Below are 12,833 nucleotides of genomic sequence, written 5' to 3'. Positions count from 1 at the left end.
AGCTGAGCAGGGTGTAACAGATCAAATAGAGAGTGCCCAGTAAAGCACAGCAATATAGCAGGGGAGAAAAAGTATAGCAGAAGTAGCCAACTGGTGGTCTATGACTTAGTTCTAGTCTACAGGTGTGTTTTGTTTGGCTCCCAGAATGTCAAAAAAAGAACATTTTCTTAGAAAACTCTAGATTTCTGGATTTTGTTGAAAAACAAAAACAAAAACAAAAACAAACTCTAGCAAAGACTTGGGTCCAAATGCTCAGATGGCAACAATCTGTTGCTGACTAGTGGCTACACCATTTAAATGAGGTGTATGGCCAGGCGCCGTGGCTCATGCTTGTAATCCCAGCACTTTGGGAGGCTGAGGCGGCCAGATCACGAGGTCAGGAGATTGAGACCATCCTGGCCAACATGGTGAAACCCCATCTCTGCTAAAATACAAAAAAAAAAAAAAAAAAAAAAATTAGCTGGGCCTGGTGGTGCGTGCCTGTAATTCCAGCTACTCAGGAGGCTGAGGCAGGAGAATTGCTTGAACTAGGGAGTTAGAGGTTGCAGTGAGTCGAGATCGTGCCACTGCACTCCAGCCTGGCGACAGAGCGAGACTCCATTTAAAAAAAAAAAAAATGATGTGACACGCACTCTCCAGTTCAATACAGTCCCTGAGAAGGGGCTGTAGGGGCCAGGGAGGTGGGGATAAGGGGTGGGGAGCTATAGAGCTCATGGCAATGACTATTTACCAATCATTATGGAAGCATTGCAATGTTTTAACAACTGATATGGCCCTATCAGTGTGCATTCGCTGAACCTGATGGTGAAGGATGGGGGTTAGGGAGGATAGTTAAGGAGGCCCTTCTGAAAGAACAGTGTGAACAGGTGAGCTAAGGGCAGAATAACAATAGTCTTCATTGTCAGGTCAAGGAGGTTCTGGATTTTATAAGAGGAGTAGGGAGAGGATGACAGTAGGGAACTAAGTTTTCCTGAGGTCCAGATGCTTTGCATGTTACTACATTTAGTCTTTTTTAAACTCCTGTATGACATAGATAAGGAAATTGAGGTCCAAAGAGGTTAACTTATCTTAGGTCACACATCTACTAAGTCTTTGAACTAGGATTTGAACCAAGGTTGTTTGTTTGTTTTACTCCAAAGACTGTGTGTTAGGTGAGAGAAAATAATTCTTTTCTTGTAAAACTGAATCAGTCATACACTCATGGTTTATGACACAAACATGATTTAAGCTGAAATGGAAGAAATACTCTAAATACTCTACTTAGGGTTGCCAGACTTGAAAAGAAGTTATAGGATGCCCAGTTAGATTTGAATTTCAGATAAACAACAAATAATTTATTACTAAAAGTTTGTCCTGAATATTGCATGGGGCCTGTATTTTATTTGGCAATCAGACTAAAGAGGACTTTAATCTAAGTGCTAAGGAAGAGCACTGTTCTACGAGCTCTTCACTCAGATGGGGGTGATGGGGGAAAGCTTTTGGGAAGTGACAGTGCTTGCACAAGACTTCAGGGTCTGACCAACTCCATAGTGACAAGTCACACTGCTCTCTGGAGAATGGCATAATATTATACTCCTGGAATTCCCGTTGAGTCAAAATATTCATGAGCTACCACTTAGAATGTTGAAAAGATTTTTGGTATTCATGAATTATTTCCATAGATTGTTATGGAGCTGAAGATGATGTATAAAATTATCAAATACTTTTAAATTTCACAAGGCAAAGTAATACATAAATACATAATATTTTTAAAAGGTTTCCTTAAAAGAAATACTATATATTTCAATTATATATATAAAATGTAATTTATTACCTCTGATGTCATCCATATATCAGAGCCATCATTTTCATCTGGTGTATTAGGCACAAAAGGAATCAAAGATACAAATCGAGCAATGAGGTCCTAGAATAATATTCACATTTATTGAGTGTGTGCTGTATGTCCATCGCTTAGCACAATGCTTTACATGCACTCTCTCATTTAGCATATAATCTAAGCCTATAAAAGTAGACACTATTATTATTCTAGTATTACAGAAGAGGAAATAAGCTTGGAGTAATAAAATAACTTGCCCTGGGTTCCATGGCTAATACAATATGTGAAGTCTCTGGGAAACTGAGCCCAAGTTGGGCTGACTGCACAGGGTGCATGTAACCATTATATTTTATTTATATTTATTTATTTAGTAATTATTTATTTAATTTATTACTAAAATTTTAAATATTACAATAATATGTTTCCACATTAAACATGTACTTTAAAGTACAACTGTTAAAAAATTTTAAGATATTGAAGAATAGCAAAGGTTTTTTTTTTTGGTTCAAAATCTATCACAATTATTTTTGTGAATATAACTTTATTATAAGCTGCTGCAGCAGGGAGATATTAGGGTAGTACAATGTGCTTTCTCAAACAATAGAAGTTATACTATGGATTTTTCCCCTATAGTGCTGGAGACAAAGACTCAGACTAATCTAGGAAAGGAGAAAGGGGTGCAAATAAACAATGTGTTAACATAGAAAGTTCATGAACTGATGTTGAATAGCTGCCATTTATGTGCCATTATGACCTTCTACACTGGTGACTTCATGCAATTAATAAACAAGACTCACAATCCTTGACAAGCAAAGGAGCTCAGATTTGTACATAGTTTTTAAAAGATAAAGATAGCCTTTGAAATAGATCTGAGAGCACTATTACCTCCTTGGATATTGGGTGTCAGGACACACAGGCAGAAAGAAACCCATGATGGAAAAGCGGTGTAGCAATAGGCAATCTAAATTAGAACTTTTGATTTTAGCTTAAAGAGTCCAGCTAAGGGAGCTTTATGACTCACAAACAGTACAAATATTTTGAGGACAGACAACTCACTAGATTGAACCCAAATACACAAAAGGTAAAAGTGATTCTTCACAGATGCACTTTAATCACAATGAAGATGTTAAAAATAATTATAACTTACAAATGTTGCATTAGAATTGTGAAGAAATATATCCAGAAGTTGCTGAGGTGGATTTAATGCCTTGATATATCTTGTGACTAAGAACTGTATCCCTTCATCATTAAAAACAGTAGTTACGATTCTTCGGTTGGGAAACATTGCCTTACAATTCTTTTTAAAAATCTGTGCTCTCTGCAAGACCTCTGTTTGATCTAAAAACTACAATAAAATGTAAAGTATTTCAGAATTGTACTATATTGTTCTCACAAGAAAATATCAAGAACCAATGTTTATTTTTGCCATCTTTGAAATTATTACTGGTTTTTAAAATAGTTCATACTTCTTTGATGGTATATATAAAAGAAATTCAATGTAAAACCTACCTTATCTAGTGTTGGATTACAGGTGACATATGATATTTGAGGTTCAATGGTAGCAAAAATATTTAAGAATGTACATTCTTTTAAATTCTGCTCATTGGAATCTTCTTTAGGAAATACATAAGTATTACTCCAAGTATACCCGAGCAAAACTGATGGAATAGTTACTTGAAATGTTCCACTAATCTGAAAGAGTATATCAGTATAATGGATTATGCATGATGAAAATAAACATCAGTCAAATATTAAGGCCCAGCAGAGTCCACTCCATCACAGAAAGCTTGCTTGCTTGCGTGAACGGGCTTCTACTCATTTGCACTTGCCCAAGAATGAGCAGGTTCTCTGTGGTGATGTGTTCATAGGCACCCTTGACACCTTGGGTCCCTGCCTAATATGTACTATGTAGAGAGGGTAGGAGTAAGAAAGGAATGGAACAAAGAAGCAAGTTACGATACCAGCGATAAAGCTCTTAGAAAATCTAATGCAGGCTCAGAGAAGAAGTTAAAAGATCATGTTACATTTTGTATTGGGTCCAGAAAGAGAAAATATGTAACAGCAAGAAAGACAACCCTGAGGTCCACAGTAGGAGAAATTGTGTGTGTGTGTGTGTGTGTATGTGTGTGTGCGTGTGTGTAAGAGGTAAATAATAAATATTAGCTGGGAGTGGTGGTGCACACCTGTGGTCCCAGCTACTTAGGAGGATGAGGTGGGAGGATCACTTGGGCTTGGGAGGCTGAGGCTGCAATAATCCATGATTGTCCCACTGCATTCCAGCCTGGGCAACGCAGTGAGATGCTGTCTTAAAAAAATGCATAATAGCTAATAGTTACTGAGTGCTTACTAATGTGCAAGACCCTGTGCCAAGTGCTTGATATAGATCGTATCATTCAATGGAGTAGACACTGCCCTTATCTCCATTTCACAAATAAGCAAACTGAGGGTCAGAGAATTGAAGTATTTGTGCAAGATCACAAAAGTAATGAGTCAGTGGAGCCAGGATTACAACCCAGATGTGTCCACCTTTGAAGCCCACACTCGTACCTACCACTGTATCCTGCAGTCTGGCCTGAGACTGAGCAGTGTCCACAGGGACTTAAAAACATAGGAATCCCTGTAGCTGTACCTCCAACAATGTCTATTCCTATTGCCAGTCTTTGCAACACGTGCCGTCATGACTTCATGTGATTGCACATTGTGCAGGCACCTCTACTGTCCTACCTGATATTCGTTCTTTCCCACTTCCTTACCAATAGCTTCAGTTGGTAACATGACAGCCAGGTAGTAGGAACAGAGAGTTCATTAACACTTTAATTGGTATACGATGGCAGCCATTTATGTACTACTATGACACTGTACAGCGGTGACTTCGTGCCATTAATAAACAAGGCTTACAATCCTTGACAAGCAAAGGAGCTAGGATTTGTATATATTTTTTAAATGATTGTCTCTGAAATAAATCTGAGAGCACTGTTATCTCCTTGGAAATTGGGTGTCAGGACACATAGGCAGGAAGAAACCCATGATGGAAAAGCAGGGTAGCAAAAGGCAATCTAAATTAAGCCCTTATTTGCTTGACCAATTTGTCAAGCCCTTATTTTCTTGACAAATTCATCTTTAAGGACTTAATTCAAAAGTTATCGCCTATGTTAAGTTTTCTTTGATCTTTGATTCTCCTCCTTAGTCTCCTCTTAACTACCAAACTCTCTGAACCACTCCCCCGGCATTTCCACTTGCAACCCAGGAACAGTAAAGTACTCCCTACTGTATGTTCCCATGTACCTATCTCATACCTCTATTAAAGCACTACAGCATTATCACATTGTACTGAAATGTTAGTTTTATTCCACAGACAGTGGAATAAAATTTTCTACCTCAATGAGGTAGAAAATTCATTTCTGAATTTTCACATTTACAGTGTCTGGCATGGCGTCGAGATGTCAAGTGCCTTGCCTATCATCACTTAGTGAAGAAGTAACAGTGGAGTCTGGGCTGGGGCTTTTCTACTTTGCTAGTCATGTAGGCATTTTCCTGCTACATAATAAACCAACAGCAGAGCCCTCTGAGGGTCTCACAGAGACTAGTGCAAATCATAGGTCTTACCATTGTCAATAAACAGTGTTGACAAGCTGAAACTCCTGGTACCCATGATTACAAAGAAACACCATTAATCAGAATGTTTCATGAATCTGATCTTATAGAACTCTTATATGCAAATATAAATGTTGTTTTAAGACCTAAGACTAGTTTTCCTATTCTTTGTTAGTTAACACTCTAAAGAACTGTCCAGAGACAGTTCAAATCTTCAAACACTTCAAAAGCCCAGAACATTCTAATACAGGATCATCTTAACTGACCTACCAGCCTGCCAATCACAGAGTCTGATTCAAAGACAACAGAAAGTTTTTCTATGAGCCAGAGGTCAAAACTTAGAATGAGCAAAGAAGCATTTTCTCTTACCTCAGATTGTTGCAGAAGAGCAGAAAAAGGGAAGACAATGGATCCAAGCCAACTCTTTCTTATATATGAGTGACCACTACAGCTCTTGAGACAGTGATCCTATGAAAATAAATAATTTTTTATTACTTACTTAATATCATGTGATGAATAGTTTTATAAACTCACAGGTAAATATAAAAAGTCATTCTCTTTCTTTTAAAAAAGAAATCAAAAGGTAAATAGAAAAGATCTGTTTTTCTTGCTTTTTAATTTCTTTGAAAGATAACTATTTAAAGCAAAAATAATAGTCTGAGAGAAAATTATCTGTTGTGGAGTTTATGACTTGTGTAAAGTAGAATGTATGACAACACTAGCACAATGCAAGGAAGGGGAAATGGAGGCATTATATTATAGTATCCTGCTCTTACACTAAATGTGAAGTGGTACTGTATTATGTACAGATAGTCTGTGGCAAATTAAAGAGAATATTGTAAACCTGAGAGCAACAGTTAAGAAAACAAACAATTATAGCTAATAAGCCAATAGTGGAGATAAAATGAAATCATAAAAGTATTCCATCAATCCAAAAGAAGGCAGGAAAAAAGAATACAGAATAGTTGGGATAAGCAGAAAATAAATAGGAAGATGGTACACAGCCAGGTTAATAATTATACAAAATGTAAATGCTCATACATTCAAAGGCAGAGATTGTCAGAGTGGATTAAAAAGCAAGACTCAACTGTATGCTGTCTAGAGTAAACCCATGTTAAATATAAAGACACAGCTTAAAAGAAAATAAAAAGATATGTTATACAAACACTAATGAAAAGAAAGCCAAGTCACTATATTTATAACCGTCAAACCATATTTAAAAACAAGAAATATAATCAGGAATAAAGAGAGATATTTTATACTGATACAGGAATCTATTCATCAAAAAGAAATATGTATGTAATATGTAATACATATCTAACATGTATGAACCTAGAAACAGAGTTGCAAAATACAGAGCTAAAAAACATGACATCAAAAGCAAGTTGATAAGTTTGACTTCATCGAAATTAAAAACCTTGCTCTTCAAAACACACTGCTAAGAAAATAAAAAGATAAACTACATATTGGGAGAAAATATCTGCAAATCATGTATCTGACAAAAGACTTGAATACAAAGAACTCCCAAAATTCAATAAGAAAATAACCCAATTTTAAAAATAGACAAAAGACTTGAACAGACACCTCACCAAAAAAGATATATAAATGGCAAATAAATATTTACATGGAAGGGTGCCTAACACCATTAGTCATTAGGAAATGCAAATTAGAGCTACAATGAGAAACCACCACACAACTATTAGAGTGGCTAAAGTTTAAAAGTTTGACCAAGTGTTTGTAAGAAAGTGAAAGAACTGGAAGTCTCCTACATTATTGGTGGGCATAAAAAGTGGTACAATCACTTTGGAAAACAGTTTAGCAGTTTCTTATTCATTTACCATCATATCCAGCTATTTTTATTTACTAAGAGAAATGAAAGCATTTGTCTATAAAAGGACTTTACACAAATGTTCATAGCAGCTTTATTTATAATAGTCAAAAAATGAAAACAACCTAAATGTCCATCAACAGGTGAATATATAAACAAGCAATGAAATGCATGTTTATCAATGGAATACTGCTATATAATAAAAAGAAATGAACTATTTGATAAAACTACAACATGAATGAATCTGAAAATAATTTTTCTGAGTAAAAGAAGCAAAACCAAAAAAAAAAAAAAAGAACACATACCATAGGATTCCATTTTCGATAAAATTCTAGAAAATAGAAATGATAGTGACAGAACACAAATCACTGGTTGTGGGCAGGAGGTAGATAGGCCAACAGAGCAGGGGGATACTTTTGAGGGTAATGGATATGTTTATTATCTTAATTGTGATGCCAGTTTCATTGGTATATACATATATCAAAATGTCAAATTATACACTTTAAATATGTGCAGATTATTGCATGCTAATCATTCCTCAATAACACTATTTCCAAAATTAGAGGAAGTATTCATAGTAGGGAGAAGCAGGGATTAGGCATAAAAGGGATTGGCATTCACTACCACCACCACCCCTCCCATTGGCAGCACCCTATGATCTACTCCACTTTTGGCCACTTATATTTTTCATTTCATCAACCAAAGGCCAGAGAATCTAGGAAAAGTGAAAGAAAATAGCTGAAGTTTGAAAAAAGCTGCTAAAACCCTGATTCCTGCCTTTAGTTAATAACCACTGCTTTGGACATTAGGAGCCCTTCCAACTTTTTGCACTTAAGAAGTTACCCCATCCACTTACCAGACAATATGAGAAGTGTCTTTTAAATCCAGAGGCTAACCAGCAACAACAGAGCTGAGCAAGATGGACTGTGCTGCTCTAGTCTAAAAGGTAATAGGCACACTTAGGTAGCTTTGTAGGAATCAAGTCCTTGGAATTCTGACTGATGTGCTCTCAACTGCATTAATCTTTCCATCCTAAGTCCCAGGGATGCTGGAGACTTCTTAGGTCTACCTTGCCTTAGGCTATTGATTATAGCTCTATCAAGGTTCACTTTAGAATTAGTTCCCTACATGGATGGAGCTGGAGGCCATTATCCTTAGCAAACTAACACAGGAAAAGAAAACCAAATACCACATGCTCTCACTTATAAGTGGGAGCTAAACGATGAGAACACATGGACACATAGAGAGGGATAACACACACTGGGGCCTATTGGAGTGTGGAGGGTGGGAGGTGGGAAAGGATCAGGAAAAATAGCTAATGGATACTAGGCTTAATACCTGGGTGATGAAATAATCTGTACAACAAACCCCTGTGACACAAGTTTACCTGTATAACAAACTTGCATGTGTACCCCTGAACTTCAAAGTCAAATAAAAATAAAAAGTATGTAAAATTAGTTCCTTATGCATCCTCTCTGAGAAGCAATGAAAGAATTTTAAGATCAACAATATGAATTATATATGAAGCAACCTTTAAGGAATCTATTAGTATGGGAACTGTATGTATCAAGTAATAAAAAGAAGACTTAATATCTGGAGCTATAATGTGTATGTGGTGAGTCTGCATATCCTGGTGTAAGTTGAAGCAGGGCCAGGCACTCTGATGGTTAAATGGTGGAAGAGGTGCTGCTATGATTGGACCATCTCTTTAAATAACTCATATAAATAAAACTCAGATATCTGTGTATTTAGTCTCTCAATCCCTTGTAAATCAAAGGAACCCCTTCATCTTTGTCCTGGAAGATAATTTCTTTGTGAGCAACATAGCTTGTCCAATGGGGTCCCTTATCTTGTCATCAGGAGAAACATCTTTGTATGTTAATTAGCAGTCATAGAGTTGGGACAGTGGCTTGACTAAATGAACCATGGACTAAAGGCTCAAAGGTACAGCATGACTTCCACAAGGTAATAAAACTGAAATTTAAAATCAAAAGTTTACACAAAAGCCTTTCAAACATTTGAAAATGCGAAGATACAGTATTAGAAGACTGTTAGGCCAAGCAAGAAAATGTTATATATATATATATATATATATATATATATATATATATATATATATATATCAAGCAAGAAATGTTATGTATATATATTATATAAATTCTATGTATATATTACATATATAAAATAAAAAATAAGTCACTAAATATAAAATACATAGCCTAAGATGTTTACCGAGATAAATTTATAGTCTCAGAATGTTTCTATTATTCATGAGAAGGCAAGAGATCAAACAAACTAGGCATTCAATACATTTGGCCAAAGTAAGTACAAAAATTGTAGTCCTGGAGGAATAGGGAGAAAAAAATAATTAAAATACAAGTGGAAATAAATGAATTAGAAAACCAAAAAAGTGAAAAGTAAAAACAATTTCAGTAGTTGGTTCTTTAAAGAATAGGCAAACATCTTCCAAATTAAATAATTTTTTAAAAAATTGAAAGACATGGTTGGATAAAGTTAGAAACCAGATGAGAGTAGATAATAGCAAGTCAAAAATTATGAGACTATGCTGAAAATTTATATGCTAATAAATTTTAAAATCTTGAAAATAACTATTTTTTTTAAAAAAGTATTTAAACCAATATCTGAGTTTTGGGTTAGTTTAAGGTCTTTCTGTGGCTACTGGGATTTTTGTTAGAGTTTCAGTTAACCTAAGTTTTAAATCTGGAGTATGCATGGGGCTTGCTCTGCCAGTTCCAAAGGCAGTTCAGTCCATTTCTTTCATGCCAAGCGTTAGAAATAGGCTACGTGTCTGTAAGAGTTCCAATTCTTCAGCTTTCTGCTAATACATAACTGAAGAAAGGGAGATCTGTGGGAAGTAAGAAAACAGTTGATAGCAGGAAGAAAATATACAGGAGGGGCACAGAGAAAAAAAGAGGAAAAATGAAACATTTCTAGACAAAATAATGTTCAGTGATAACTTAAAACCTTCTTTCAATTGTGTGGCTATCTCGGGGCTCAGCCTGGCTCTAGTCATTTAGAAGACAATGGAATGTTTTGGCCCATAGCTACCCTAAAACCTTGTCCATGAGAGGAGGACAAGAATGCAAGGCCCTTTCCTTTTTTAAAGAGCATGCCAATATTGTCACAAACAAGTCTGATACCTAAAGCATGTGGATCTCATTCCAATAACAACAATCTCACTCTAATAACAATGCAAAGCACTTTCAAGGGTTCAGTTGTTAATCAACTGCTATTCAATTCTGATCAAATTAGTCTTTGAGATAATTCACTTTTGAGAGAAAAAATTTGTTAGACATTCTTTTGGGTTTTCTAAGCTTTACCCGTTACCAATTTCGATCATCAAAACACTACTCAGTTTAACTCCTTGGAGAAAAGCTATCACCAAATTATTGCTCAATATTTTACCTTCAGCATTTATCATGGTTGATTTAAAGTTTCTTTAATAAGAATGTGTGTTGTATCTCCTGGAAAACTGGGTTGGAAAACATAGCCATTACGATTTGCAGTGTTTTTTACAGAAGGCTCGTTCCTGAAACTTACTCTTCAAGGTCTTGTTCAACTTCTCTGACATGGATCCCCAGGCCCTCCAGGTAGAATTAATTGCTCCTTCAGTAGCATTGCCATAGAATTTGGAAAACGTTTCTATTAAAGCATTTAATCTACATACCTTAAAAGAGTAGATACTATGGGTATGCATCTTTATATTTTTAGTAGCAAGTTCAATAGTGAGGAAACTAACGTTTATTTTGGAGCTTGCTAGGGTGCTGGGCATTGTGCTAGGAACTTTTACACATCTATGAGGATGACAGTAATTTTAGAAATTAGATTAAGTAGAACTGAGTTTTAGCCTTAGGAATAATTTGATCTCTTTTGCAGGAGTGGTATATTTTCTTTGATCAGATAATGAGATATATGTAACCTATTTCTGTTTATATTTCTGTATTGGCTACAGGAAGCTCACATTTAATTGTAATGTTCAATTGCAGAAACCTACTTCTCCCAAGTTCTTGATATATTTATTCCTCCTCCTCCTGTATGTGGTTTATGATCTCTGTTATTTTTGAACTGACTTGTTATATGTCTGATTTTATTGCAAATTGCCTCAAATCCTTTCAAGAAAATGTTGGATGTAGACATTGCATCTAAAAGCATATTTACAAACATGTTAGTAGACTTCATTCAGTTTGACCTTAGAATTATTTCAGCATTGGCTATTGTAATTATTCTACTTTACCTCATGTTTTTCAGTCATCATTTCATCAAAAATGTTGATATATATGTTATCTTTTATTTTAGATAAGCTTGAGAAGCTATAATCATGTCCTGGTGAGCTGCAAATAAGAAAAACATATTCAAATGCTTAATTTTCTCAAAATCGACTTATTTCCTAAGAGCACTATTCATAAAGAACTATAAAATTACCTGTGTTGTTTTCTTTTATGAAGTATAAACTAAGAAAAAGCTCTATGTTCTGAAGACTGGCTGCTACCTTTCATTAGAGCCAGCATGTGCTTTGTAATTTACATGTCTCTTAAGATGAAAAATAAAAATGTTTAAGTGTTGAACAGAAAGGCTTTCACTATAGCTATCAATTGCAAAGATTCTTTGGAGTATTGTCTAGATTTTTCAACTATCTTAAATTCTGCTAGTTTCTGCTAGTTGACACATAGAGATAAAATGCTCTTTTATTCCCAGTTAATAGATATGACTTTAAATACAGAATTTACGGCCCGGCACGGTGGCTCACGCCTGTAATCCCAGCACTTTGGGAGGCCGAGGCGGGTGGATCACCTGAGGTCAGGAGTTCGAGGCAAGCCTGGCTACCATGGCGAAACCCTGTCTCTACTAAAAATACACACACACACACACACACACACACACACACACACAATTAGCCGGGCCTGGTGGCAGGCGGTTGTAATCCCAGCTACTCAGGAGGCTGAGGCAGGAGAATCGCTTGAACCCAGGAGGCGGAGGTTGCAGTGAGTCGAGATCACGCCACTGCACTCCAGCCTGGGTAACAAGAGCAGAACTCCATCTCAAAATAAATAAATACATAAATAAATAACAGAAATTATTCTCTTTCCCATGTTAATTTTCTCCAAGCAGAAACTGGGATAATGGAGTGCATTTAATTTTGCAAGCTGTCTGCTGATGGCATTCTTGATTAGGTACATTTTGGAGGTAGTTGAAAGGGTAGTGTATATCATGAGCAATGAACTTTCACTCTCAGCTCCAGTTTGTGCACTGAATCTCCATCAAACATTTAACAGTAATGGAAATCTCAATCCTGTACAATAGGTTACTTTACACAGAGAAACTGAAGCTCACAGAAGTTAAATAACTTACTCAAGGTAATGCCACCAGCAAATCACAGAGCCTGATCTGGACATAGCTTTTCTTCTTTTTAATATTTTTATTTAGTTTATTTCTATATATATATATATATATGTATACACACACACACACACATATATATATATACACACACACATATATATATATATATATATATATATATATATATATATATATATATTTTTTTTTTTTTTTTTGAGACAGGGTCTATCTTTC

The 12,833-nt window shown here is 35.6% G+C and overlaps 1 protein-coding gene and 1 long non-coding RNA gene across 3 annotated transcripts in view; one reads left to right on the top strand and one right to left on the bottom strand.

Annotated features, from left to right (window-relative positions):
* Positions 1–12,833, bottom strand: part of CC2D2B (coiled-coil and C2 domain containing 2B) — a 170,277-nt gene that overhangs the window by 17,985 nt on the left and 139,459 nt on the right. Inside the window, 5 exon segments of the mRNA XM_054660392.2 lie at positions 1,814–1,903; positions 2,964–3,161; positions 3,326–3,508; positions 5,780–5,878; positions 11,494–11,590. Coding sequence (XP_054516367.1) covers positions 1,814–1,903; positions 2,964–3,161; positions 3,326–3,508; positions 5,780–5,878; positions 11,494–11,590 — 667 coding nt within the window.
* Positions 1–12,833, top strand: part of LOC104008264 (uncharacterized) — a 170,331-nt gene that overhangs the window by 77,470 nt on the left and 80,028 nt on the right. The gene's annotated exons all lie outside the window — the stretch shown is intronic.

The sequence above is a fragment of the Pan troglodytes genome, chromosome 8 (genome assembly GCF_028858775.2).
Source record: "Pan troglodytes isolate AG18354 chromosome 8, NHGRI_mPanTro3-v2.0_pri, whole genome shotgun sequence".
In the NCBI taxonomy this organism is placed as follows: domain Eukaryota; kingdom Metazoa; phylum Chordata; class Mammalia; order Primates; family Hominidae; genus Pan; species Pan troglodytes.
Note: the sequence above shows the minus strand (reverse complement) of the source record. Positions and strands in the feature narration are given on the sequence as shown.